A 27,188-nucleotide genomic window follows, 5' to 3' on the forward strand; every position below is an offset into this window, starting at 1 on the left:
TTGTGCAACCCTTAGAGGTCTTGTACCCTTACACTCACATACTGCCTTTGCAGGCTGCGTGTCTTGGTGCAGAACAAAGTGAAGAGTCGACATGGCACATATCTCTGCGTGCCATGCCTACAACCCACTGCCCTGGCATAGATCAGTCACCTCTCTAGCTGGGTGCACTATGCCAGTGGTAATGGTACAGCGGCATGAGCCCTGTACCCCTACAGTGTCTAAGGCCATTCTTAGATATTGTAAGTACAGTGCTGCCATTTAAGAGTATATGGTGTTGGGAGTTTGTCATTACAAACTCCACAGCATCATAATGGCTACACTGAAAACTGAAATGTTTGGTATCCAACTTCTCAGCACATTAAACCCACCCTGATGCCAGAGTGGGATTTAATGAAAAATGCACAGAGGGCATCCTAGAGATGCCCCCTGAAAACTAACCTACCACTATTGTCCAGGCTGAGTGGCCGCTTTCAGCAGCCACCACCACACATGTTTCTGGACCACTGGGTGGAGAGCCTTCTGCTTTCTGGGGCCTGAAACAATGCCCATCCTGGGAAGAAGTGCCAAGCCTCCTCCCCCAGGATGGGCAGGGTTCCTGGAGGGGAAGCTTCAAAGGCTTGCCGCCTTTGTGAGCTTCCGCAGGCCACTTGCTGCTTTCAACAACTGGTCCCCACTGGTTCTGACCACCACTTTGGGCGGAAGAACCGGCGGGAAAAATAAGTGAGGAAGAGAGGTGTCCCCACCCCTCAGGTGGGGGAGGCGAGGTAAAGCACAACTCTCAGTCCCGCCATCTTGCAGATGGGGGACTCAGCCAACCAGGGACAGGCTCATGTCCCCCTCCCACTGGAGGGTGGCATAATAGGGGGTGTACCCACCCCAGGGAAGGGACCCATTGGTCCCTGCCTTTTACCTACCTGTAACATCACTAAATCTAGTATTTAGGGGCACCCTGTACCTTGCTTCTGCAGACAAGAAGGAACTACAAGGAGAAGAAGAGGGACCGAACAGCCGTGCAGCAGCTAACAAGAGGAAGATGCCCACTGACTTGGCCCCAGCCCTACCGGCCTGTCTCCACCTCGAACCTGCTCCTGCGAAATTCCGGTGTGTCTTGCAGCCAGCAACCTCAAAAACCCTGGAGGACCTGCCTGCCTTCAACCCCAAAGACTTTGTCTCCTTTGAACACCGGATTTGTTCATCCGCAACCTCTGGCTCCGGCCGGACATCGTTAATCCGCCTCACTCTACAACGCCATTCGAGCTCGAGCAGGCAAACACCACGAAGAGGTCACCCCGGGGATCCTGACCCGAGATATGGCGACCCTTGACCTGCTTCAAGCCTCCAGCAGATACCTGCAGCCTAAATCCAGAAGGTCCCCCCAACCAAGACCAGGAGCTGGTTAGGCGATCCGACCCCAAAAGGCACCCCTGCACCCGACGCCCCACGGCCTTGGGTGCCCAAACCGATGGTGCCTAACCAACCCCTAACTTCCCAACTTACCTCTCGAAGTGGTGGTCGCACCCAAAAGACATTCGTCCCCAAGCTTGCAGTGCCTTTGCAAACCGGAGGTGCCCGACTGAAAACAACAGGGTGCCTGACGTCGAAACAGTACCCTGCACCCGGCCACCCTAGTGCCGCTGAGGGTGCACCTTTGGTGCTACCTTGTTTACCCATTTGCCCTGAGCTAAAGTCAAGGAGCTTTGCTCCAACAACCAAGTGGCCTGCTTGCCAGCAGCCACCAACCAGAGGCCCCCTATCTCCTATTGGATAACATTGAGCCTCAGCACTCTGCACCCGGCCGCCCTAGTACAGCTGAGGGTGTAATTAGAGAGTATCCTTGACCCTGGGGGACCCCTGAGTCTACCCCCAGAATCTCAACTCTCACTACCAAATACTTACCTTAAAACCGATAACACTATTTTCCTCCGTAGGATAACATTGACTGTTTTTCTTGGAAAAGTTTCTGTGTGGAGTTTGAAGACCTAAAGAAATTCTTTAAAAATGCATTAACCAACAAAAACGATTTTACTTACCTGTTTACAGGAAATGTCCCAGAGTAGTATTCAGGTATACTACTCTGAGTAAGAAAAGTAATCTCAAAAGTAAAATACCTGTAATTTTACTGAAAAGCCCATTCAAGTCTATGTACTTTATTTAGAAAGCATTGTATTTCTCTGAAACCATACTGTAAGTCAAAACAAAGTGCATATACAACTGCAATCCAAACTGTGTTACAAACTTGTTTGCCTTCCAGGAGATTCTTCCTGGCGTCAGGTTTAACATCCTCCAGCAGTAGATCAATACATTGTGCCATAGCCAACCACATTTGCCTGCCAAATCTTCCTAGAATTGCTAGAGAATATGCTGCTGTAACTGTTATTGCCGCCATGCAGGAAAGCTCTTCCCAGCCGTGCTCAAGCATGCCCTTCCCTAACTGGTGGTGTTGTGTTAGGGGTAGGAGGATTTCTGGAGCGTCTCTTGGCTGCTTGACTGATGACACAATATGGTCTTGGTTGGCATGCAGGAGCATCATCCGGTGCCTTGTACTTCTTATCTAACCTGGGCATAACCGCTGTCACCGTGGCCAGGTTTTCCATTGTACGCACTCCTTCCTGCTATATAAAATCTATAAAGGGAATAGCCCTTATCGATCTTTTTATTGGTTCTTTAAAATCGTAAAGAAAACATTCTGCCTGTTTGGTAGTGAAAGGCAATTGAAAACTCTTTGCCCTGTTTCCATGATGTTATGGAAATCTCCTATATCGTCCAAAGGTGAATCCACTAAAGGTACAACTGGGGAAGATGGTCTAGTTATCAGATAGTCATCACACTCATTAATAGTAGAAGTGCGATCCCTGATATCTCCGTCTTCTTCTTCTTGATACCCATCTGACGCATCAGGCTCATGAGCAGGCTGATCCACCGGTGGTAATGATGACAGAGGAATAGATGAATTTTGTAATGGACACAGCCGAGGAGGTGGCGTTTGTTGTGAAGACTGCACTGATGATTGTAGTTGAGGGGTAGGTGTAGAAGAAACCGGGTCTGGGAACTGTTTATAATAATCTTGTACATTCCTTGGAGATCGGTTACTAAGTCCAAAGACATTTGGATAGAACTTTGCTGTGGATCTTGAGGCATATATTCAGGATATTGTTGATAATCATCTTCATAGTATTGATAATCTGCATCATCGAAGTCCTGACATTTTATGTTTAATTGTGAAGGACTATGAGCCGCTCTAAAGAGGCTTTCGTCTTCAGATTCTTCCTCTAGTAGCATAGCTGGTGGAAAAGGCAAAACGCTGCTTGTGAATGTGTGAACTGGAAGAATCACATCACTACTGGGTTTCTCAGCATATGAAAGGCGTGATACTGGCACCAGAGGTGTTAAAGGTGCTGAGGGTGTCAAATCTGGACCTCCTTTGACGATAAATCAGACATCTACAAGGATTTTTTTATTTTTTCAGTCAAAACAGGTTTTCCTGACTGAACTGCCGTCAACAAGGTTGTCGTCGACAATGTCGTTGACGGTGTTGTCGTAGACAAGAGCTTCGTCAACTCTGTTTTCTTTGGAGGTCTGTAGCAATGGATGTCTTCCGTGGTCGCCAATGATGTCCTTGGTGAGTCCTTAGATGAACGCTTCGTCGACGGGAGGTGGAGACAGAGGAATCGTCTTCAATGTCTTTGTCGACAGCAATCTACATGTAACTATGGTCATCAGAGATGACGTTATTATTATATGCCACTGTAGTGAATGTAGATGTCAACGTCGTCATTGATGTTGTCATCGTCGATGGAATAAAAGATGGAGAAATCTTCATGTTTTCAACAGGAGTAGATCTCTTCTTTGAAGGGAGAGATTTAGAAGACCTTTTGCCAGATATTTGTTTTTCAGATGGCACAGTAGGTTCTGAAGAAACCTTAGAAGAAGTTCTATGATATTTCTTAGAATGACCAGGTGCCTCATGGTGGGATTTCTTAAGGACCTCCTTCGGGTGTTTAGTGGACTCTTTATCAAAGGATCTATTGCTTTTTAGAAATTTCCCAGATGCAAAAGAATCATCGCTCTCCCACTCAGACGCAGGATTTTCTCTAGATTTAAACCTTTGTTGCCACGGATCACTGAAATAATATCGACTGACAAAATATCGACTTGCCAAAATATCGTGGACAAAATATCGACAGTCAAAATATCGAGTTTGTATCTACAAACAGGTAAGTACAAAAATATCGAGTACAAAATATCGTTAACAAAAATATAGATGTAAAAAATATCGACTTTATTAAAAACAGTGTTAAATTAAATTAATATTAAATTTTAATTACTAAAATATACTTAAAACGACTTAAATTAAATTATAATAATAAAATAATAAATGAAAATAATAAAAATAATTTTTTAAAATCTTATTTGTTGACCCTGAACCCTAAAAATACCCCTTTACCCAAAAACCCAAAACTGACCCTGAACCCTAAAAATACCCCTTTACCCAAAAACCCAAAACTGACCCTGAACCCTAAAAATACCCCTTTACCCATGACCTGAAAACTGACCCTGAACCCTAAAAATACCCCTTTACCCATGAACTGAAAACTGACCCTGAACCCTAAAAATACCCCTTTACCCATGACCTGAAAACTGACCCTGAACCCTAAAAATACCCCTTTACCCATGACCTGAAAACTGACCCTGAACCCTAAAAATACCCCTTTACCCATGAACTGAAAACTGACCCTGAACCCTAAAAATACCCCTTTACCCATGACCTGAAAACTGACCCTGAACCCTAAAAATACCCCTTTACCCATGACCTGAAAACTGACCCTGAACCCTAAAAATACCCCTTTACCCATGAACTGAAAACTGACCCTGAACCCTAAAAATACCCCTTTACCCATGACCTGAAAACTGACCCTGAACCCTAAAAATACCCCTTTACCCATGAACTGAAAACTGACCCTGAACCCTAAAAATACCCCTTTACCCATGAACTGAAAACTGACCCTGAACCCTAAAAATACCCCTTTACCCATGAACTGAAAACTGACCCTGAACCCTAAAAATGCTCCTTTACCCAAAATGTATCAATATTATTTAATTACCAATTAATTAATAATTAACAATAACAATAAAGTAAATATATTAGAACATTAGATGTAATTATTTTAATAATTAATATTATTTTATCAAAATTAATTACTTAAAAATAACACAAAATTATATATATAAAAAATGTACTCTAATTAATGTAATTAACTAATTACAATTAATTAATTAACAATTATTTACTAATACAAAATATATTCAAAATTATATTAATTAATTAACTAATTAATATTAATTAATTATCAATTAATTATTAATTAAAAATATTAACAAACATATATTAATTAATTAATTATTATTAAATTACTTCCCACCCTATTCCCCTATAAACCCACAACCCGCTACAGAATTACATTACGCAATTATTATCAAAACAAAATTCATGTAATAAAATATTTAATAACATTAATACACACTATTCACACATATTATTACATAAAAATACACTATAAAATATTATATATTATTAAAAAATCGATATTTTTGCTATCTATATTTTATACAGTCGATATTACTTCACTTACCTGAAAAACGATATTTTTGTAGTCGATATTATGTCCAGTCGATATTTTGTCCAGTCTATATTTAAAACTCAATATTATGTCCAGTCGATATTTTGGAGTCGATATTTTGTCTCTATACCGTTGCCACAACAGAAGTCTTCTCTCTCTGTCCTTGAGGGTCTTCTGTGAGTAAGTGCGACATATGTTACAGTCTTTGACTGTGTGATCGGGATAGAGACAAAAAATGCCCTTTATTATGAGGATCATCAGTATAAAGACTCTTTTTGCAACCGGTGTCACATGGCCTGAATGATCCCTTCTTAGAATGCTCTGACATGGTCATAATGTCCAAAGGAATATTAGAAAGAAATATATGTCTGACCTGAGAAGAAATTTCTTAAAATAAGATTTGAAGATTAACTGAGCAGAGCTCAGGGTGACTCCATTCACATGACGTGCGGTAAACAATCTGAGGGGCCTAGCCTCTGTGTGGAAGGTTCTGGAAGGTGTTGTTGCCTGATTGGTTGTAGACTACGTTTAGTCCTTTGTTAAAAAAGGTTACAGATAGGCAATTAAATTCATGGCCTAGTGCCATTATAGCCTATGCTTCTAATATGATTGCTTTGATATAATAATGTAGGATTCCCATTTCAACTATGGGTAATGATTGAAGCATTTATAAAAGAACCAATACTGGAGAATCCAGAGTATCTCGCAAGTTGGGAGAGGAAGGCAAATCTTGGCAATGCAAGTGTCCGCATGGCAAAGCTTCCTAAAAATTGGAAACGAGTAAACACTTTGTATTACCACTCAAAGAAATTCAACGCCATACAAAGCTCTTTACATCATGTCACAGTCCCTTCTGTACACAATACTTGTACTGTCAAATGGTACTTTATAAGAAGTCCCTCTTATATGAGAAAGAGACAGAGCTAGGAAATAAGAGTAGAATCTTAGTCCAGAGAACATACCCACATCCAGCTAATATACAGAAGGAAAGAGCCATGGGTATCTCCACCATACTACAGTTTCTTTTCACCTATAGTGACTTGTCAAGTTGTACTGTATAAACAACCTCTTAAAATACAAAAGACAATTTAATTTACTAAGCACTGAGAGGCAGAATAATAACACTGTAACTTACCTAATTCAGAACAAAGGGGGATAGATAGACTTAGCTAGGGAAGCTGAAAGGAAAGGCAGAAGCACAGAAATGTGCAACAGTGAGCAGAATCTGGGGAGGGAGGGGTAACTGCAGCGACACACGTAGGTATATATGCAGCGGTATCTATCTAGTGTCGACCATGCTACAATGAGGCTCTGTGTGTCTTCCGTAGGCCACAAAATTTGTTGAGGCAGCCTTGCCATTATTTCTGTATTATAAGCTAACATGTACTTGTTATCTCTATACTACTATGGTGCCATGTTTTGTTTTCACAATGCCAATAGAGCAAGTCTGTAGGAGGAAGCAAAGTCTCACCTCTCCAGCTGGCTTTCTTTTGAAGGGTGATCAACGCGCTGTATAGGCCGTCCGCTTCGAATTAGTTCTGACACCTGAGGGAACGTAGAAAATTAATTGACAAATTGTCCTTACAATATAGCAGCTTTATCATCTCATACCCCATGCCCAACCCAAAGTAGGGCAGGACTGAAAGTCAGAGGGAAAAGGCACATAGAGTAGAAAAAATGTAGGTGGGGCTGTGTGCTGGCTAGTCTAGTGTCCTTAAATGTCCAGGATATCCTTGGTATCCCTGAACTCACTGGACAGCATATTCCTAAGTGGAGAAGGGGGTCTTAAGAAAAAGTTATTTATCTGTAAATGTAGTTCTCCAGTATTGGTATCTTTCATAGATTCACATGCTTTAATCATTCCTGTCGTCAAGTTGGGAGTTCCACGGTATATCTAGAGAGCAGTACAATGTTAAACATAGACAGAAAACGTTGACTCAGTCACAGAAGTAGCATATTCACATCATTTTAAAATGATCCAAAACTCAGCCAAATAGCACACTGCACACGTTCACCCCTCCCCCATCTCCACTTACCCCCGGGTCAACAGGCTCAGATTTCGTAGCAGTGTATATAGCAAATAGGGCTATAGAGGTGAACATAGTTCTTGTGGAAAGTGTTTGACATTACCTTTCAGCAGATATCCTGCTTTATTATGGAAATAGATTATGACAGCAGGCACCCAGTGAGCTATCCCTTGTTTCAACATCAGTTGTCCTCTTTACGGATAGCAATAGAACACTAATAATTTATCAGATTGTCAAAAAGATTTAGTTCAGTCAATATAGAATTTGAGACACATTTGAACATCCAAGGTATGAAGTGGTTTCTTCTGCATTGACTGGATTCTGAAAAAAGTTTTTAATATTGTTATTTCATTCAAATTGAAATCAGTGGGTACCTTAGGTATGATGGAAAGATTTGTTCTTAGAATCACGTCATCAGATTTTTTGCTTGTAAAGACCTGGATTTTACTAACGTTTCTGGCAGAGGTAAGCAGTAATAAAAGTGCCACCATCCAAGAAAAGAATTGTAATTCTACTTTGTGGATTGGTTCAAAAAGAGTCTACATTAGCTGGGCTAAAACTACATTCAGATGCCACTGGACCAGTTGACTACTTATTGTGAAAAAAAGTCTAAAAAGCCCTTTTAGTAATTCTTTTATTATTCTATTAAACCATGTCGATGGGCGATTGAGTGGTCTTCTCTTCTGTAGCGAGAAACAGCCACTAGATGTACTTTTATGTGTGACTCAGTCCTAAAACAGATCCAATAGATATAGTGATATTTGATGTAGTAAAGATGATATTGGATGTAAACTATGATCAGCGCACCCTTAAGTTCCATCCATTTTGTTTGCTGGTGGAGCTCTAGCATTAGATAATACCCCGTGCAATCATCTGGTATATAGAGAAGGTCAAATTAATTGAGTTGGGTCTGGATGAAGTATTGGGCCGTTGCATTATGTCAATAGGTACTGTGATGGTTTCAACTGAATTCTATTTTGTTCTGAAAAGTGAAGTAAATTTGTGAACCAATACGGTCTAGGAGCTATCAGAATAAGACAACACCGTTTTCTATTCATATTTTACAGGAGCCGCAGAATCAATGGAAGGGGTTTAAAGCTGTATGTATGTATACATTCCTGACCAACTGATGAAAAAACTGATTCCCTCATGAATCGGAAAGGTTATCCCTGCTAAGGTAGTAAGAGCATTTTCGGTTCAGGTTGGTTGCATACATTCTAGACTTGGTTTGCCTCGGTGTGAAAACTTTTTGTTGAGTTGTTGCTCCTGCAATTTCCACTTGTGACACTCTTGAGGAGTTCTGCTGAGACTATCCGCTCAGGACTTTTTTTTCTTGGTATATGTTCTGCTTTTAGTTGGGTACGGTTTTGAGTGGCGCAGCCCCATATTTTCTATAATTCTACGGAGAGCTGGAACACGTTCCCCTTGCTTGGTGATATAAAACATGCCTGTAGTTTTATCCACTCGGATCAATACTGACCAATTGTTTATCCTTGGAAGAATGGCTTGTAGGCCCGGTGATATTGCTTTCAACTCAAATATGTTTAAAAGCAGTTGTATCTCTTTGTGAGACCATTTTCCACTGTTCCTTCAAGTGCGCCGCCTGGCCTTCTAAAGAGGCATCTGTGGTCATAAAGAACAGAGCATTTTCCTGCAGAAAGAACAACCCGCATATTTTTTGTTGACACAATGGTAATTCTTCTTGATATGGTCAAATGATCCATGCACTTCAAGGCATTAGTTGGTGAGTTCCTTTACGTGAAGGCGGCAATGAGGGATCAATTTAGTATTTAGTAGGAGAACCCTAAAAAGAAATTGAGGATTCTGGCTGTTATTTGTTTTTTCTTTTGGGAAGCCTTGACCAACTTAGACATTTTACTCTCTCTTTGGACAGAAGGGCCTTGCATTGCAGTGTACCTAAAAATAATTCGAGCAACTTCCTTGAAGTGGTAACGCGATTTCTTTTCGTTTAAAGTAAGCCATAATTCATTGAAAAGCTGCAAGCAATCTACTGTCGAGTTCTTTGTGGCTTTGTATGAATTTCCTTTGACTAACCAGTCATGTAGGTAAGGAAACATTTGATGGCACTGTTTTCTTAGATGAGTTGCAAAGCTAAGCCATACACTTTGTGAATATTCTCTGGACTGACTTGAGTCTAAACGGCAACACCTTTAACTGATAATGGCGACCAGCCACTTCGATTGAAGAAACTTGCAGTGAATTAGATGAATTGGTAAGCAGAATATGCATCCTGCAAGTCTAGGGATGCCATGTAATTTCTTGAAGCAGTTTGAAGACTACGCAACTAGTCTCCAGTCTCCATTCTCCAGATTTCTTCTTTTTTATGAAGAAAACCCGAGTATAGAATCCTAAATTTCTCTGGTAATTGAAGACTTGAGCTATTGCATCTTTTTCCAACACTATGAGAATCTCAGCTTGTAACAGACAAATATGTTGAATGGGGACACTGGACAGTGGAATTGGACGTGGTTTTGTAATAAATTCTAGTTTGTGGCGAAAAAATATATGATCAATAATATTCAATGTCGCGCAGTCACATGTTTTTTTCCTCCTGCAAGTATCCAAAGATTAGTTTTGACGGTTTCTCCTGTGAGGTCACTGTCTTCTTGAAAGCGGATTTCTTCACAATTGATATGTATGTTTCTTCGAGGGGCCTGCTTATGGTAAAAAGCTGATGGTGGCTGTCTATATTGTTGTGTGTAGATTTGATAGTATGACTGTTGGATCAATTGACACAGTTGATATCTAAAAGATTGGTAACCTCCTCTAAAATAAAATTTGAGACTTCCTAGTGCGATCATCTTTGTTGGAGGATTCCCAAGGAACGTATCATCTCCGTATCTTTTTTATTTGACTGAGTGCTTCGGCAACCAACAGTGATTCCCCATCCTAAGACATCTATTATTTTGCTATGTACTTCAGGTCTAAAAGTGGTAGAAAACCGCCAGCTTTACCTACATAAAACTGCAGGACCAACCAATTGTCGGAATTCCGTTGAAGCAATATCCATTGCAGTATCAATTATAGCCAGGGTCACTGGACTGAAGCACTTTCACATAATCCATCATCTGCAGCATAATCTGCAGATGTGAATAAAAAAGCATTTAGTTTCAAGCTCAAACAGGCCACTTTACTAAAATTGGAATGACTTGTGTTGCTGCTCAGTGGAAGGCCATATGTAAAGGTTGACTAGTTATCTTTCAGTTGCTCATTACTATATTTGGTTATTAAACTGGTAATACTGAGGTAAAATCTTTGCCCAGACAGTGTTAACATGTGGGAATATTATACAATTCTGAACTAACACTATCATAAAATGTGCCACATTAGGTGCAAAAGAACAAGTTACTTACCTTAGGTAACACTATTTCTGGTGGATTCAGTCTCTGCCTGTGGATTCCTCAACTTTTGAACTACCCCAATGCGCAGCATTCCATGGAAACTTTTCTTCTCAGCTCTCCCACGTCAACGAGGACTTAGAAATGGAACTGCTCCACATGCGACTCCGTGTGATATAATTGGAGCCATAAGACCTCGTCGGCCTGCTGACGTCAGTTCCACCCATTTTTACGGTGCCTTCAAGGCGACCGGGCAAACTGACAACATTTTCACAAGTATACATAGCATACAAAACACAACTAAAACTGGAAATTATAAATCATAGACATTTCCTAGAGTCAAGTTTCACATTATTTCAACAATAAAATACAAAAAATATATATAAATTATTTTTCGGTACAAACAGGCAGGCAACAGGGATGCAGGTGGGTCAGTGAGGAATCCACAGGCAGATACTGAATACACCAGAAAAAGCATTACCGAAGGTAAGTAACTTTTTTCTGATTGATACATCTGCCTGTGGATTCCTCAACTTTTGAATTGAATCCCCAAAGAGTCCCGCTCCTGGCAGAGGGTGCCTGCCTACCTATACCAAAGAATCTTGCAGCACAGAACGTGCAAAATGGCAGTCCCTTGTCGCCTCTGAGTCTAAGCAATAGTGCTTTCGAAAAGTGTGGAGGGAGGCCGAAGTTGCAGCCTTGCAGATGTCTACAGCAGGGACAACTATAGCTAAAGCCCAAAGAAGAAGACTTAGCTCTGGTAGAATGAGCTCTAATACATTCAGTAGGCTCCTTCTTGGCCAAGGCATAGCAGCTCTTGATACAGAGAATGATCCACTTGGACAGCCTTGCCCTTCATCTTGCCCACATATCTGAAGAGTTGGTTGTCCAACCTGAAGTCCTTAGTTCCGTCCAGGTAGAAGCTGACCGCAATCTTAGGGTCCAGGCGGTGAAGTCTCCCCTCCTCCTTAGAAGGGTGAGGGAGAGGATAGAAAGTGAGTAAAGTGATGGATTGACCTAGGTGGAAAGGAGTGACCACCTTAGGCAGGAAGGCAGCTCTGGTCCTAAGAACCATATTAACCGCATGGACTGATGTAAATGGAGGCTTAGATGTAAGAGCTGGCAACTCACTCCTAGCAGAAGTGATTGCACTCAGAAATATTGTCTTAAACGCTAGAATCCTTAAGGGACAACTATGTAAAGGTTCAAAGGGAGAACCCATTGAGAAAAAGAGAACCACATTTAAATCCCACTGAGGCATGATAAAGGGAGTGGGAAGAAACCTATTCATGAGACCATTAATGAATCTCATAACTATGGGAGATTTAAATAAAAAAGGGTTGATCTGGTAGACAGGGAAATGCCGACAAGGCCGACAAGTAGCCTTTATCAGTATCTACCGCACAACCCTGTTGAGCCAGGGAAAGACAGAAACTCAGAATATCAGACAAATGGGCCTTCAAAGGATCAATCTATCTATCTCCACACCATTTAACAAACTTTGCCCATCTACCAGAATAGACAGTTTTGGTTGAGTGTCTCCTGGCCAATAAAATAACATCCACCACATCCGGTGGGAGAGAAAAAGAGCTCAGGTTGCCCCGTTCAATCTCCAGACATGAAGGTGCAGGCTCTGGAGGTGGGAGTGAAGAACCTGTTCCTGCAACTCCAAGAGGAGATCTGCCCTGAGAGGGAGAGGGAGCGGAGGGTGCGATGAGAGGTAAAGGAGGTATGTGTACCACATCCTTTGCGGCCAATCCGGGGCTATCAATATGACTTGGGCCCGGACTTTGCACATCTTCCTCAGAGCGCAAGGAATCAAGGGTATGGGAGGAAATGTGTAAAGAAGCTGTGAGCCCCAATATAACTGAAATGCAACCCCCACAGCTCCCTGCATAAGATGCTGGAGACTTTCGAAGGACCAGCAGTGCGTGTTCTTGTGAGTGGCAAATAGGTTCAACTGAGGAAACCCCCACATCCTAAAAATGTGATGGACAACCTCTGGAAGGAGACGCCACTCGCGATCAGCTGAGTAATGCCGACTGAGACTGCATGCACATTTAGCTCTCCGGCCAGATGATTCGCGATCACGTAAATCTGATGGTCCTGAGCCGCGAACCAGAGCCGCAGAGCATCTCTGTAAAGAAGATATAACACTACTCCTCCCTGTTTGTTGATGTACCACATCGCTGTAGTGCTGTCCGTCAGAACAAGAACTGACTGACTGCGAAGGGAGGGAAGAAAGGCCTTGAGAGCCAAACGTATTCACCGCAATTTCAGAAGATCAATATGAAACAGTCTTTCCTTTGAAGACCAAAGACCTTTGACCTCCAGATCCCCAGATGAGCTCCCCACCCTAGAGTGGAGGTATCCGATATAACTGTAGCCACCGGAGAAGGAGGTTGAAACAGCATCCCCTGACACAGGTTGCCTGAAACACTCCACTATAACAGCTCTCTCTGGAGATCCTGACCACCTCTTTGAGATCTCCGTTGTGTTGAAACCACCGCCTGGGAAGGCACATCTAGCGGGCCTTCATATGCCAGCATGCATGGTTGACCAACAGTATGCAGGAAACAAACAGACTGAGCAGACGTAAGACCTTCAGGATTGGAACAGCCGCTCCATTCTGAAAAAGTGGATCATAGCCTGGATGTCTTGAATTCTCTGTAGAGTCGAGAAGGCACGTCTCACAGTAGTGTCCAGTACTGTACCTATGAACAGGTTGTGCTGAGAGGGCACCAGGTGAGATTTGAGTACAATTCTGATAAAACCCATGGCAAACAACAGTCATGGTGTTACTTGCAAATGATGCAGCACCATCTCTGGCGACTTTGCTTTGAGCAGCCAGTCGTCTAGATTGGGAAAAACAGGAATACCTGACCTTCTGAGATGTTCTGCTACCACATTTTTGTAGACATGAGGTGCGGAAGTAAGACTGAACAGAAGCACCGCATACTGGTAGTGTTGAGACCCCACAGTAAAACGAAGATACCTTCGATGCGACTTTAGGATGGGAATCTGAAAATACGCATCCTGAAAATCGATTGACACCATCCAGTCTACCTTCTGCAGCGCCAGAAGAACCTGAGCCAAGGTCAACATCTTGAATTTCTCCTGCTTGAGGTAACAATTCAAGACCCTGAGGTCTAGGATCGGCCCCAAGTGCCCATTCTTTTTGGGATTCCGGAAGTACTGGGAGTAGCATCCCTGATCCCTTTCCTGTTCAGGAAACACCTCAATTGCATCTTTTTGTAGTACAGATAATACTTCCTGCTGGAGAATAAGTAGGTGCTCTTCTGAGCACAAACCCTAATTGGGGGGGCCGAGGGGGGAATCTCAGAAGGGTAGGGCGTACCCATTCTCTATAAGGTTCAACATCCAGAGATCTGAAGTAACAGATCTCCAATTCTGTAGAAAATGGGACACCCGTCCTTCCACAGGACAAGCATGCCTGAGGAGGGATGAGCTGGAGCTGCTTCCCTGCCGTACAAATTGGAGGGGCAGTAGTGGAGGAGGAAAAGGAGACTTGCTGCCGAGCTGACGCTCACAGGCGACCTCTGCCCTTTCCCCTGTGTGACCTGTACAGGGGTTTGGCACTAAAGGATAAAGTCCTCACAAAACCACAAAACGTGTGGTATCCAAAGCCCCTGGATTTAGACTGGTGACCCAACAATCTTGCTGTGGCTCTGCTGTCTTTAAAGTGCTGCAGCGCAGAGTCCACTTTGGCCCCAAATTGACTAGATCTGTCGAATCGCAGGTCTAACAGGGTAGCTTGGACATCCAGTGAGCACCCCGACACCCGTAGCCAATCGTGCCTCCTGGTTGCAAAAGAGGGATTGATTGCGGGGGCGTGGCTTAGCACGCAATGGAGACAGACGTGCTGATGTAGAGCTCCGATCCGAGCTCCTCTTCTACAGGCAATAACTCTGCTACATTTCTCTGATTCCAGCCCAAACTCAAGGCACTGCGGTGGGAAGCTGGCGGCTGCAGATAAGTGACTTTTGAGACCCAGAGTACATTCCCGCCCGCACCGGAGGTTTTGAGCGTGCCGCGGCCACTCGCACTGCGACCTAGGCGGCGGATCCATTAACGTGATGCTGAGGCTTCAATCACCGGACAAGGCCCCGAGGCGCGGCCTAGTGGTGGCGAGATTGCGGCAGATTGGAGACGCTGTGCCTCTTGGGGGCATTTGCCGAGGTGATTCGAGGGTGCGCTGAGGGTGGCCCTTCCACCCGACTGTTGCCTGTCCTGAGGAGGGCCCCCCCACCAGATCTGCTAAGATGGGCGCCCACTTGCGGCACCTGGAGGGCGAGGAGCACAACATCAGCTACAGAGCGGCCCGTGGAGCTGGAGTTGCCGGAGTGGGGAGAAGCTAACCACATGGAGCCTACGCGGCGACCCCCCCCCCCCCCTGCACATGCGAGCTGAGACCTCACTGAGTAAGAGCAGAGGACTATAGGAGGCATTTGAGGAGACCCATACGAAATCTACTGCCCAACCCCACACGAGGGCACCGGATGGGACTGAAGGAGGGCACTGGCGGCCTCCCTCACTAGCGTGCCGCTGATCCGTGGCGGAGCACCAGGGCACCCCTCGCTTGACGCGCCCAACAGAGCTACCCCCTTACAATCCACTGCACTCAGGCGCCTGCCCCCCTTTCCCCCCCCCGATGCCACTGGCACTAGCCGGAGATATACGGACTGTGGGACCTCACTACGCAGGGCGCAGGCTCCCTAAGCACTACGCCGCCCATGTCTGGGGGTACCAGGACGAAAACTGGCTCTGGGAGTGCACAAACGAAGGGGAAAATGGAGAAGTCCACAAAACCAACTGATCCTGACCTGACTGCGACAAAACTTGACACAATGCTGGCGGCTATGAAGCGACTGGAGAAGTCAATGCAACTCACCTGCACCTCACTGGAGATCAAGATAGACAGTGTGGCTGTAGATCTAATGCTGCGCGCAGACCATAAGAAATTGGCGGAATGCACCACCACCTTGGAGGGCACCGTGACAGACCTTACACCCCGAGTTGCCCAGACTGACAAGCAGGTGCAAGACCTTCTCAACAGGGTCGAATTCTTAGAAGATCGCGCTGAAGATGCGAAAGGGTGGGCACGAAGAAATAATGTAAGAATAGTAGGTGTGCCGGAATGATGGGAGGGTAGAGAACCTGCGACACATATGGAGAGTTGGCTGAAAACTCTATTGCCAGACGGAGCATTGTCACCTCACTTTGTCGTGGAGCGGGCACACCGTGTACCGACGGGACCACTGCCTGCGGGATCTAACCCCCGACCAATGCTTCTCAGAATATTGAACTACCGCAATCGCGACTCCATATTGCGAGAAACCAGACAGCTACGAGACGTCCGCATTGACAATGCCAAAATAATGTTCTTTCCAGTGGAGTGACCGCGGAATTCAGACTAACTTCGGTCCCTTCAACATTGCCACGTTTCCGAGGGCCACGACGCCGCCGCAGGAACAGGTCATCGCCAGTTCGCGGGACACGAGTAGTAACAGAAATTGGCCCACCTGTGGAACTCATACACAGTGAACAACAGCACGCTCTCCGAATGGTAGTGGAACTTAGTGGCTTCCCGAGCACGGATGCTGCCCTTGATGCTAGCCCGCATGCCTTGCCCAGCAATGATGAAAACATCTATGGTCTGCCTGACTCCCAGATGTCCACGGAGCAACCGGACGTAACTCCACAAACTGCAGACCTGATCCATTGACTGGAAGTCTCCATTACTCGCGACAGTTTATTTGCCCTACAGAGAATTTGTATTGCTGGAAGACCGCAAGTCGGCCAGGCCCTCAGCCCTGAAGACGCCCAAACACTGGACACCTAATGCACTCTTTGCCATCGACTTGGGTCGCAGTGAGTACTAATGCTGAGGTGGTTGGACTCTGGGGAGGAGGTGTACTGGTGGGGACTCCCCGGTAAACAGTCTGGGTGTGACTGAACTGGCGCCTCACTGCCTGGGTGAGGAACTGTGGAAATTGCTGGGACCTGACAGGTTTTTGTTTACCCTGACACGCACATTTAACAAGCTGTGCTAATTCTAGCTGGAACTATTTACGTCAGCTAACCCTGACACAAGATGCCTGGAGAAAGAGGCATTCATTTTAATTGTCCAACAGTTGTAACATCACAGCTGTGCCACGTGCGCAGCGACGTCCCTGGACCTAAATGTTCGATACCTCATTAGAGAGTTTGGACGGCGACATGTTTGGCTGCCAACCTTTTGGCATTCTCCATCTGTTGTGTTTTCCTAGGTTCCATGTACTGTTTGGATTGCATTTTTATTTTAATTTGGCGCAGACTTCACAAGTATTTACTGATGTGTCTTTGGTGGTTGTGAGCGGGGGAACAGTGGGAAGGCCGGAGTGGTTACCCGCTGTGGAGGTGTGGTGACTGCGGGATGGGGGGATTACCTAAAGTTATAAATGTCAATGATTAAGATATGTACGTGGAATGTACGTGGCATGCACACCCACTCACGCAGATACCAAATTAATTCTTACCTTAGGCGGCACCATATACATATAGCCCTATTACAAGAAACACACCTGAATGGTGCAGAGGTGAAGAAACTGCGTCGCAGGTGGCGAGGACAACTCTATGCTACTGAATATTCGTCCTATGCCCGTGGGACGCTACTGTGGGTGAGGCCCGGGACCCCCTCTGCGATCTCCCATTCTTACATAGACCCGGAGGGCAGGTTTGTAATTGTTCGGGGCAAACTTGATGGACAACCAGTGGTTCTGTCCTCATTATATGCCCCTAATACGGAACAGGGAGGTTTCCTTACGCAGTTGTCTACAGTATTGGTCCCTTGGCATGGGGTCCCTTGGGTGCTAGGAGGCGACTATAACTGTATACTTGATATTGCTTTGGACCGTTCCTTCCCGCCCCTGTCTGGCGCTCCGGTACACGGAGCTAAGAAAGCACTAACAAACTGGGCCCTAAAGTAGGATTTGCATGACGCCTGGCGGACTCGTAACCCAAACACGAAGATTTATTCCTACTATTCAGGCGCACACACACTACATGTCCGGTTAGACAGGTATATGCTATCGGGCGAGCTGCTCCCACATGTCACCCACACCTACTACATGGGTCGCACTCACTCAGACCACAATCCACACGTCCTAGAGTTAGCATGGGAACGCCCACACCCGCCCATACCCACATGGAGACTTCAGCCTAACTTACTACTTGATGCACCCTTTCACAACTCGCTACACACATGTCTTGCTCAATATTTCGAAGAAAACAACAGCACCGCATCCACCCCCGAATTGAATGGGATGCATTTAAAGTTGTAGTCAGAGATCACTGTCTGGGTACACAAGCAGCCATGCAGAAGCAGCTGGATGCAGAACTGACACACATTGAGGCTGGCTTACTCGATAGGGAGCACGAAGCGGTGGAGGGTGAAGGAGAACCACTGCAAGAGGCACGCACAGAACATGCGTGACTACTAAAGAGGTTTACGTCATCTTAACTATGCGGCCCACTCGGCGCGTACTCACCACCTCGGAGATAAACCCGGAAAATTGCTGGCGTGGCTGATTCAACAAGATGCACGGACAACGCCCGTGGCGGCCATACGCACTTGCCAGGGGGACGTAGTATACACGCAACACAACATACATGCGGCTTTTGTGCATCATTACACAGAACTATATTGCTCTAGACTGCGAATTCCTCTCGCAGACATAACTGCATACCTCTCTGACAGTGCTGCCGAGGTTAGACGACGTACAACGTGACGAACTAGAAGCCCCACTTACACCGGACGAGTTGCATACTGTCATCTTTTCCCTTTCCAATGGGAAGTCCCCAGGCCCGGATGGACTAACAGCCAAATTTTTTAAAGCCTACTCAGATCTACTGATCCCTGAGCTCTTAAGAGTATATGCGGCGGCCATTTCAGACTCCCCCCCTCCCATGATGAATGAAGACAACCTCATTTCCCTCCCTAAGCCTAACTGAGACTACACACAACTAGGCTCATATCGTCCACTAGCCCTTCTCAATACTGATTACAAGATACTTGCTTCTACACTGGCACAACGACTGGCCCCCTTGGTCCCCACCCTTGTACACAACCAAAATGGTTTTGTACCCACCCGGAGCACATCACACAATATCCAACGCTTGCTTAGAGTGCAGAGCTATGCCACGCAGAAGTGGCCCCGATCTGGGTGCTTGGTGCTTGATCTAGAAAAAGCATTCGACTCAGTGGAGTGGCCTTACCTTGTAGAAGTGTTGAGGAAATAGGACCTCGGCGACGATTATATCCAAATGGTTGGCTTGTTATACCAGAAACCTACGGTGCAAGTACGCACCAGGAAATTGCTATCGGATACCATCTGTGTCAAAAGGGGTACCAGGCAGTGATGCCCCCTTTCTCCGCTACTTTTCTCGCTTGTGATGGAACAACCGGCAGCACTGCTGAGAGCACAAGGTGTAGAATGGGGGATTCCCTTAGCAAATGGCCTACATACGGTATCTTTATACGCCAACAACTTACTATTTTACGTCAAGGATCTGACTCACTTGTCATTGACCCTGTCTGACACCTTCCATGCATTTGAAACCATGTCGGGACTGAGGGTCAACTGGACCAAATCTGCAGTGTACTCCTTCGGCACGGATACACAGGCTTCAGAAAAAACCACAGTATGGAAACCGCCCTCCTCGCCCCAACAGACGACATCAGCACCTTACTGGACAAAGGAGAAACAGTAGCCCTCATCCTCCTCGACCTATCAGCGGCGTTCGACACAGTCTCCCACCGCACCCTAATACGCAGACTCTACGATGCAGGAATCCAGGACAAGGCCCTCAACTGGATCTGCTCCTTCCTTTCCTCTCGGACCCCACACCGATCACCTGCGGAGTCCTCCAGGGCTCCTCCCTCAGCCCGACGCTCTTCAACGTCTACATGGCTCCACTTGCCCCCATCGTCAGAACCTACGGACTCAACATCGTGTCATATGCAGACGACACCCAGCTCATCCTCTCCCTATCCAACAAGCCCAACACCGCCAGACGCACCTTTCGAGAAGGCATGGAAGCCGTCGCCAAATGGATGAAAAACAGCTGCCTTCAACTAAACACCAACAAAACAGAAGTACTCATCATGGGCCCAAACCCCGACGCCTGGAGCGACACCTGGTGGCCCACCGCCCTCGGAAACCCGCGAAACCCCCACAGACCACGCACGCAACCTGGGAATCATCCTGGACTCCGAGCTCAAAATGGACCGCCAGATCAACTCTGTCTCATCTTCCTGCTTCCACACCCTCCGCCTCCTTCGTAAGACCTTCAAATGGATCCCCCTCGAACACCGAAAGACAGTCACTCACGCCCTGGTCACCAGCAGACTCGACTACGGCAACGCACTCTACGCCGGAATAAACAAAAACCTCATCCGCAAGCTACAGAACATCCAGAACGCCGCCGCAAGACTGGTCCTCAACCTGCCAAAACACTGCCACATCTCCCAGCACCTGCGCACACTCCACTGGCTCCCCGTCGAGGCGAGAATCACCTTTAAGATGCTCACCCACGCACACAAGGCCCTCCACGGCACCGGACCAGCATACCTGAACAGCCGACTCAAATTCCACGCACCCCAAACGACCCTACGATCAGCCCAGCTTTCCTACGCCGTGGTCCCCCGCACCAGAAAGACCAGATCGGGAGGCCGCTCCTTCTCCTTCCTCGCGGCCAAAGCATGGAACGCCCTTCCGCTCCACCTCAAACAGACAACATCGCTCCCCATCTTCGCAAGAAACCTCAAAACCTGGCTCTTCGACAGACCCCCTCCTTGATGGAATGGAACTGCACCCCACCACCCCCCACCCCTAGCGCCTTGAGACCCTTACGGGTGAGTAGTCGCGCTTTAACAAACTCCTGATTGATTGATTGATTGAACAATGAGAGACTTGCTTGGTACCCCACCACGTTCCGCTATCTTGGAATATACATCTATAGAACCCTACCAGATGTGCTAGAAGGTAATCTAGTACGAGCCATATCCTCCCTGCAAGCGCAGATGTCCTTCTGGAAAACCCTCCCATTGAATGTTTCTGCTCGAGTCACGTTGACGAAGATGATCGTCCTACCTAGACTGTTATACTATTATACTAACATCCCGGTGTATGTCCCGGCTCGTATATTTCGAGAATTAGAAACCTCCGTTAGAGGACTAATATGGAACGCTGGGAGACCACGCGTGGCGCTGAAGAAACTGTACGCGCCCCCGGACGCTGGAGACCTGGCAGTCCCTAATCAGGAGCTGTACTACCTAGCAGCACAGCTGCAATGGGTAGCCGGATGGCTAAGTGGGAAGGATTTGGGAGATACTGCCACAGACGACACGATCTGGACCCACACACAAATTCACACACTGTGTTATCCCCTGACCAAAATTTCCTGCCCGAAGCAATTACACCTGGCGGTAGCTCGCAAATGCTATGTGAGAAGCCTAAAGCTCACCTGTACAGTGACACCATATGCCCCGGTACTCCCACTGCTGGGTACACCCAGGGACAGAGGCGTGGTAACAGAAGCAGCGCTAGAGCGCTGGACACAACCCGGGGTAGAAACAGTGGGAGACCTCTACACAGAGGGTGCCCTGGCCCCTTTTGAGGCACTAGCAGCAGATACGGGCTTCCCGGCCGGGCAGTTTCTCCTACACACAGCGCTATTGCACATGTTCTCGCGGAGCTGGGGCGACCTCTCTTAGGAACTACCGACACACTTGCTGGTACAATATCTACATGTCATGGGACATGGTTCACACGTGGTATATTGGCTGGTGCAGGCTCTTCGGACCCACACGCATTGCTCCTCCCAAGCCCTGCGGGATAAATGGGTGGAAGACCGGGGAAGGGCATGGACGGATAGGGAATGGGTGGCAGTTCTGTCCGGTGCCACCAACATCCCGCGCAACTCCCACTTTAAACTTATCCAATCCTATATAATACACCGCGCATACCTGTCACCTGATAAAATTAATAAATATTTCGAGATCACAACATCTGCGTGTCCGAGATGCTTACTCATAGGCGCAGATTTTCTCCACATGCTGTGGTCATGCCCCACACTACAGATGTACTGGCATACTGTGACGGAGGTCCTGACGGAGGGTGTGGGCGAAGAGCTGCGACACACCTGGGAGGCATGCATACTGGGACTGTACAAGAGAACGAAACTAAACAAAGTCCCTTCTAGATTCTGGGACCTCGGGCTTATCACGGCAAAGAGACTAATCACTAAACATTGGAAACGCAGCGAGCCCCCACAGACAATACACTGGCGCAATTCCCTTGATAGTTGGGCAAGGGCAGAAAGCGTAACCCTACATAGTGAGGAAACCGCGGGACTACGAAAGTACCCCATCGCGTAAATCTGGGATGACACCCTGATGTCCTTCCATCGGGTGTGTCTTAGTAGAGGAGTGGATCAAACATAATCATTTCTAGCCTCACTAGGCAAATAGGAGTGATAGGGGGACTGTATGTTTTCATGATTGCTCTGTACTTGATGCCTGCATACAGCACCTCTTAGCCACAACACGCAGCTGCGCGACAAATCCAATCACTGAGTACACTACCCCCACGGGGCCACAGGCCTGAGGCATTTATGGCCAGGACACTTACCTATTCCCCCTCAGGGGGGTTCCTGCTTGTGGTGAGCTTTCTGACCTTCCGGCTTCCACACTGACCATCCCCTGGAAACGAAGACACACACGTTTGCACCACCAAACAGATATACTCAACGCGCGCCTATTTTGTTTTCCCTTTTCCTTTCTCTCAATATTATACTTCAGTGTTTCAACACTTCTGTTAAGATTCCTTTTAGTTGTCAAGATACTTTGAATATTGACCTATCCGAATTCTGCCCTTCACGTATTAATATCCATCAACGGCACTACCTGCAACATAAGATTCTGTGTCCGTTTTCCAACATGGACAGAAGGAGACACACAGCGGGGAAACTATACCCCATTGTCATACATCCACAAGACCCAAGGAGTGCACATATTATAGCCATACAGCTACTCACTCTCTAAAGCTATTTCTAATAAACTCACCTTCTCCATCTGTACAGGATAAGCCATGGGCCTTATTGGATTTCCCTTGCTCCAAAAACACTTCCCTTATTCACAAAGAAACTACAGTTTTTGAGATATGTGATTCATCTTGGCTACGGCAGAGCCCTTGAGAGTGTTCTTGCTTTATGTGATATGATACCTCTAAGATGTCCTGCAGCAATTCATTGTTCTTTACCAAATCATTCTGTGTGATTGCAAGATGTTATATTGCATTTCCTTGCTTAACATAATGTTATGTACTAAAAATGAACAACAAGAAATCAATAAAAGATATTAAAAAAAAAACAGAGGGATCGATTACCCTGGCAATTGAGTAAGCAGTGTCCAGACCTGATTGTATGACTTGGTGGGCCGCAGCTTGAGTATCAGAAAGAACTTCAAAATAATTGCCCTAAACGTCCTCCGGAAGTTTCGGGTGCACTTCCCTTGCTGATTCCATCAGAGCAAAGATATAGAGACCCAACAGCCTTGTAGCTTTAGTTGACTTGAGAGCCGTACTACCTGAAGAGAACACCTCCTTTGCGGATTGCTCCATACGTTTGGATTCTCTATCTGCAGGTGTAGAAGGGAATGACCCTGCAGACTGTTTAGAGTAGCACGATGCTTGGACCACTAAACATTCCGGTGACGGATGGGTGGATAGGAAACATGGAACCCCCAGAGCCACCTTATGCCTCTTTGCTACAGACCTGTTATACCCCAGGAGCAGTCATCAACTTCTGCAACACATCCATGATGGGTTTAGTCAAAGTCTCGTCGAAAGGAAGCAAAGGCTCTGAGACAGAAGCAGACAAAAGGAGCACCTCTGTCAAAATGTAAGACTTCAATTCCATTGTGGGCAATGGTAAATCCAGCAGATCCTCCACCTTCCTAATCAAAGAGTGATAGGAAGTCACCTCTTGCATTGGCAGACCTTTTAGAGAGGAGAATTACCATTCAGGAGATATATCTAGGTCACTAGCTTCCTGCAGGCCCTCAAATTCTTGATCAGGGTTGACAATCTCACCTCCCTCAGCCTCCTCATGTTGATCCTGATACTACTCCTCTTCAATCAACCTCTGTGCTTTCCTTCTAGACCTCTTCTCTGGAACCAGTGTCGGCGGTGCCAGAAGTGGCCCTGCTGACTTCGGGATCGGTGTCGACGAGAGGTCTACCGGGATAGTAGATGATGCCAGTCGAGGTCGAGCCAGTGCTGGACCGGGACCAGACGGCATCGGAGAAGATCAGTCCAGTGTCACTCACCCCTCTAGAGATTGCACCGGCGTCGAGAATCTTGGCATCAGGAGAGTCCAACTCCCTGGAGCCTATGGCATTAAAGGCATGAGAGATGCCTGAGGGAAGTGAGGTGGCAAGCCTCCCAGGGAGTCCAACCCTTGGGTCCAACTGGCGCATCAGTAGGGTTAGCTGCCCTGGCAAACAAGCTGAGCTTTGAGAAAATGCGTTGGCTTCGTACCCAGAGTCGGGAAGGTAGGATACCCTGGAACTGGTATTGCAGGTTCTGATACCCCTTGAGGAGGCAGCACAATCGGCTCCGGTTGCGGTGCAGGAGACCCTGGAGCCAGAGGTGGAGTAGTTGGCAGTAGAGGTGTTGCTTCTCTCTGCGCTGGTGAAGTCACCATTCACGGAGCGGGAGACGGGGCTAGAGTCACCACATGAGAAGGAGATGGAGAGACTTCGTCCTTGCAACGACGATGGGGAGCCGGAGACCCCAACTTTGGCATCTCCTCCTTTGAAGATCAACATCGAGACCCACGAGGCTGCTTCTTTTTATGCTTCCTCGACGACTTTGAGGTATGTGGAGTCTGCGACTTGGATCGGGACCTTGACCTCCTTCGACCTCCTTCGACCTCCTTCGACCTCCTTTCTGTTTTTTAGCTTTAGCCATAAACAACTTGGCCTCCCTCTTCTTCAGTGTCTTGGGGTTCATGCGCCCGCATGACGAACACTCACTGACATCGTGGTCTGACGAGAAACATCACAAACAGTCTTCATGAGGGTCAGTAATCGACATCTGACCCCCACTTTCCCTGCATGGCTTGAATCCAGACTTCCTCTGAGTAGCCATGGCCGCTGCTACAAAGATCTGAAGACATGCAACAAAGAAACTTTCAAAAATGGAGAGGCCTGGAAAAAAAACGTTACGCGTCGACGTCGAGGAAAAAAGGGGAACTGACATCAGCACGCCGTCAAGGTCTTCTTATGGCTCTGATGACATCACGCGGAGTTGCATGCAGAGCAGTTCCGTTGTGACGTCCTCATTGGCGTGGGAGAGCTGAGAAGAAATGTTTCAGTGGAACACTGCGCATTGGGGTAATTCAAAAGGTGAGTAATCCACAGGCATATGTATCCATTAGAATGTGCCTTTTTTGCTGCATACTTTAGTCAACCCTGATGCATAATTTGGCCCTCCTTCCTAATTCCAGTGGTCCTGATTATAGGTGGGGAAGTTTTTTCTCATTCTAAAAAGATTGCTTTTTCTTCAGCTTTTTGTTATCATCAGGTAGAAATTCTATATATGACCCAATGTCTGACCATATGGCAGTCATATCTTGCAAGAAGTTTCAGTGTGTCAGTCGCCCTGATTTATGTGGCTGTCGTAGCTGAAAAATGTTTCCTTGGTGATATTGCTGAGCCTTCTTCCTTCTCTCTCAGATTGTGCAGAGCATGGATATTTTAGATTCATTGATTGTCGCTGGGCTGCTTGCATTACCAATGAATCTGCTCAGGGATGACAAGAAAGGTTGTTGGTGGGTGCTCTATATTTTTTGTCCAGCCCAAGAATTACCGGAGCCACTGTGGCTGGCATACTCTCAGACCAAATGTGATCAATGATTGGAACTGTCTCATACTGCTGCTGCTTAAGTTATGATATACTGCTGTGGGCACAGGGCTTCTTCTGAACCGCCTTAGAGCTAGATCGTATTACCTGCTTATTTTGCACGTACTCTGTCCTGATAACGTTTTTAACCCCCAGTTTAGCCATTACGGTGCTACAAGGCTTTTTCACACTTTGATATTTTTTTTTAAAACTGTGTGTTGTTGTTTTCTTTGTACTTCGATAAGGAGGCTTCCCCGGTCCGCCACAGTCTATACCGATTGCTGCGGAGGGAAGAACCTCATTTAGATTCATTACGAGACACTCAGTACCGCACACTCACTTCCGGCGGTTAGTGCTACAGTTCTCCTGGATTTTCCTATTTAAGGACAAGCTGAAAAGGCCGCGCTGGTGGCACGCCGCCGGCGCACCAAAGGCAAGACCGTCTGCGCCCGTCCATGCTGGAACCGGGCCTAGGGCCAGAAATTCTGGCTCTCATACGGGAAATAAACCTCTGATTTCATATTCTGGTAAGAGCCTTTTGCTTCTACGCCGGCCATTGTATAAGAAATGCTATCAATTAAAATACAAATATGTAACAAAACCTGATCACCCCCAATGCCCTTGATGTGATATCAAGCTACCGTATTTTCTGGATTTACCACTTAATCCCCTGAAATTTCCAATGAAGATACTGATCTACAGTTCGCACTCATTAATGCTAGATCGCTGGTCAGACATAAATACGAAATTGCGGATTTTATTACAGACCTTAAAATTGATGCACTATTTGTCACCGAAACCTGGGGTGATGATTCATCAGATTTCGATTTTAAGATAGCGACACCACAAGGTTATAGTACCTTCAGACTAGATAGGCGACAAAAAAAGGGGGGCAGACTGGCTTTGATCTACAAGGACGAACTAAGTGCCTTTTGTTCAGAAATAGATACACCTGAATGTGAAGCCTTGTCTTTTAAAATCACTTCCTCCGACCAAGACTCCTTTAAAGCTCTATCGCCCTCCCGGCCCTAGATCCTACATTTTAGCTAACTTTCACTCTTTGTTAGAACCTAGTCTTCATTCTATTTTTTTTTTACAATACTACGTGATATGAATTTCCACTTAGAAATAACTGATGATAGAGATACGGAGGAAATGTTCTGATATAACATCAGAGTATGGCCTCAGTCAGATGATCCGGGGTGCCACGCACACGGC

At 46.2% G+C, this 27,188-nt stretch overlaps 1 protein-coding gene across 1 annotated transcript in view; it reads right to left on the minus strand.

Annotated features, from left to right (window-relative positions):
- The window catches only part of MSH5 (mutS homolog 5), a 1,348,607-nt gene that overhangs the window by 68,736 nt on the left and 1,252,683 nt on the right, over positions 1 to 27,188 (minus strand). The window contains exon 24 of the mRNA XM_086920580.1: positions 7,090 to 7,163. Coding sequence (XP_086776706.1) covers positions 7,090 to 7,163 — 74 coding nt within the window. The remainder of the gene's footprint in view (positions 1 to 7,089; positions 7,164 to 27,188) is intronic.

This window comes from Lissotriton vulgaris, chromosome 5 (assembly GCF_964263255.1).
Source record: "Lissotriton vulgaris chromosome 5, aLisVul1.2, whole genome shotgun sequence".
Taxonomy (NCBI): Eukaryota; Metazoa; Chordata; class Amphibia; order Caudata; family Salamandridae; genus Lissotriton; species Lissotriton vulgaris.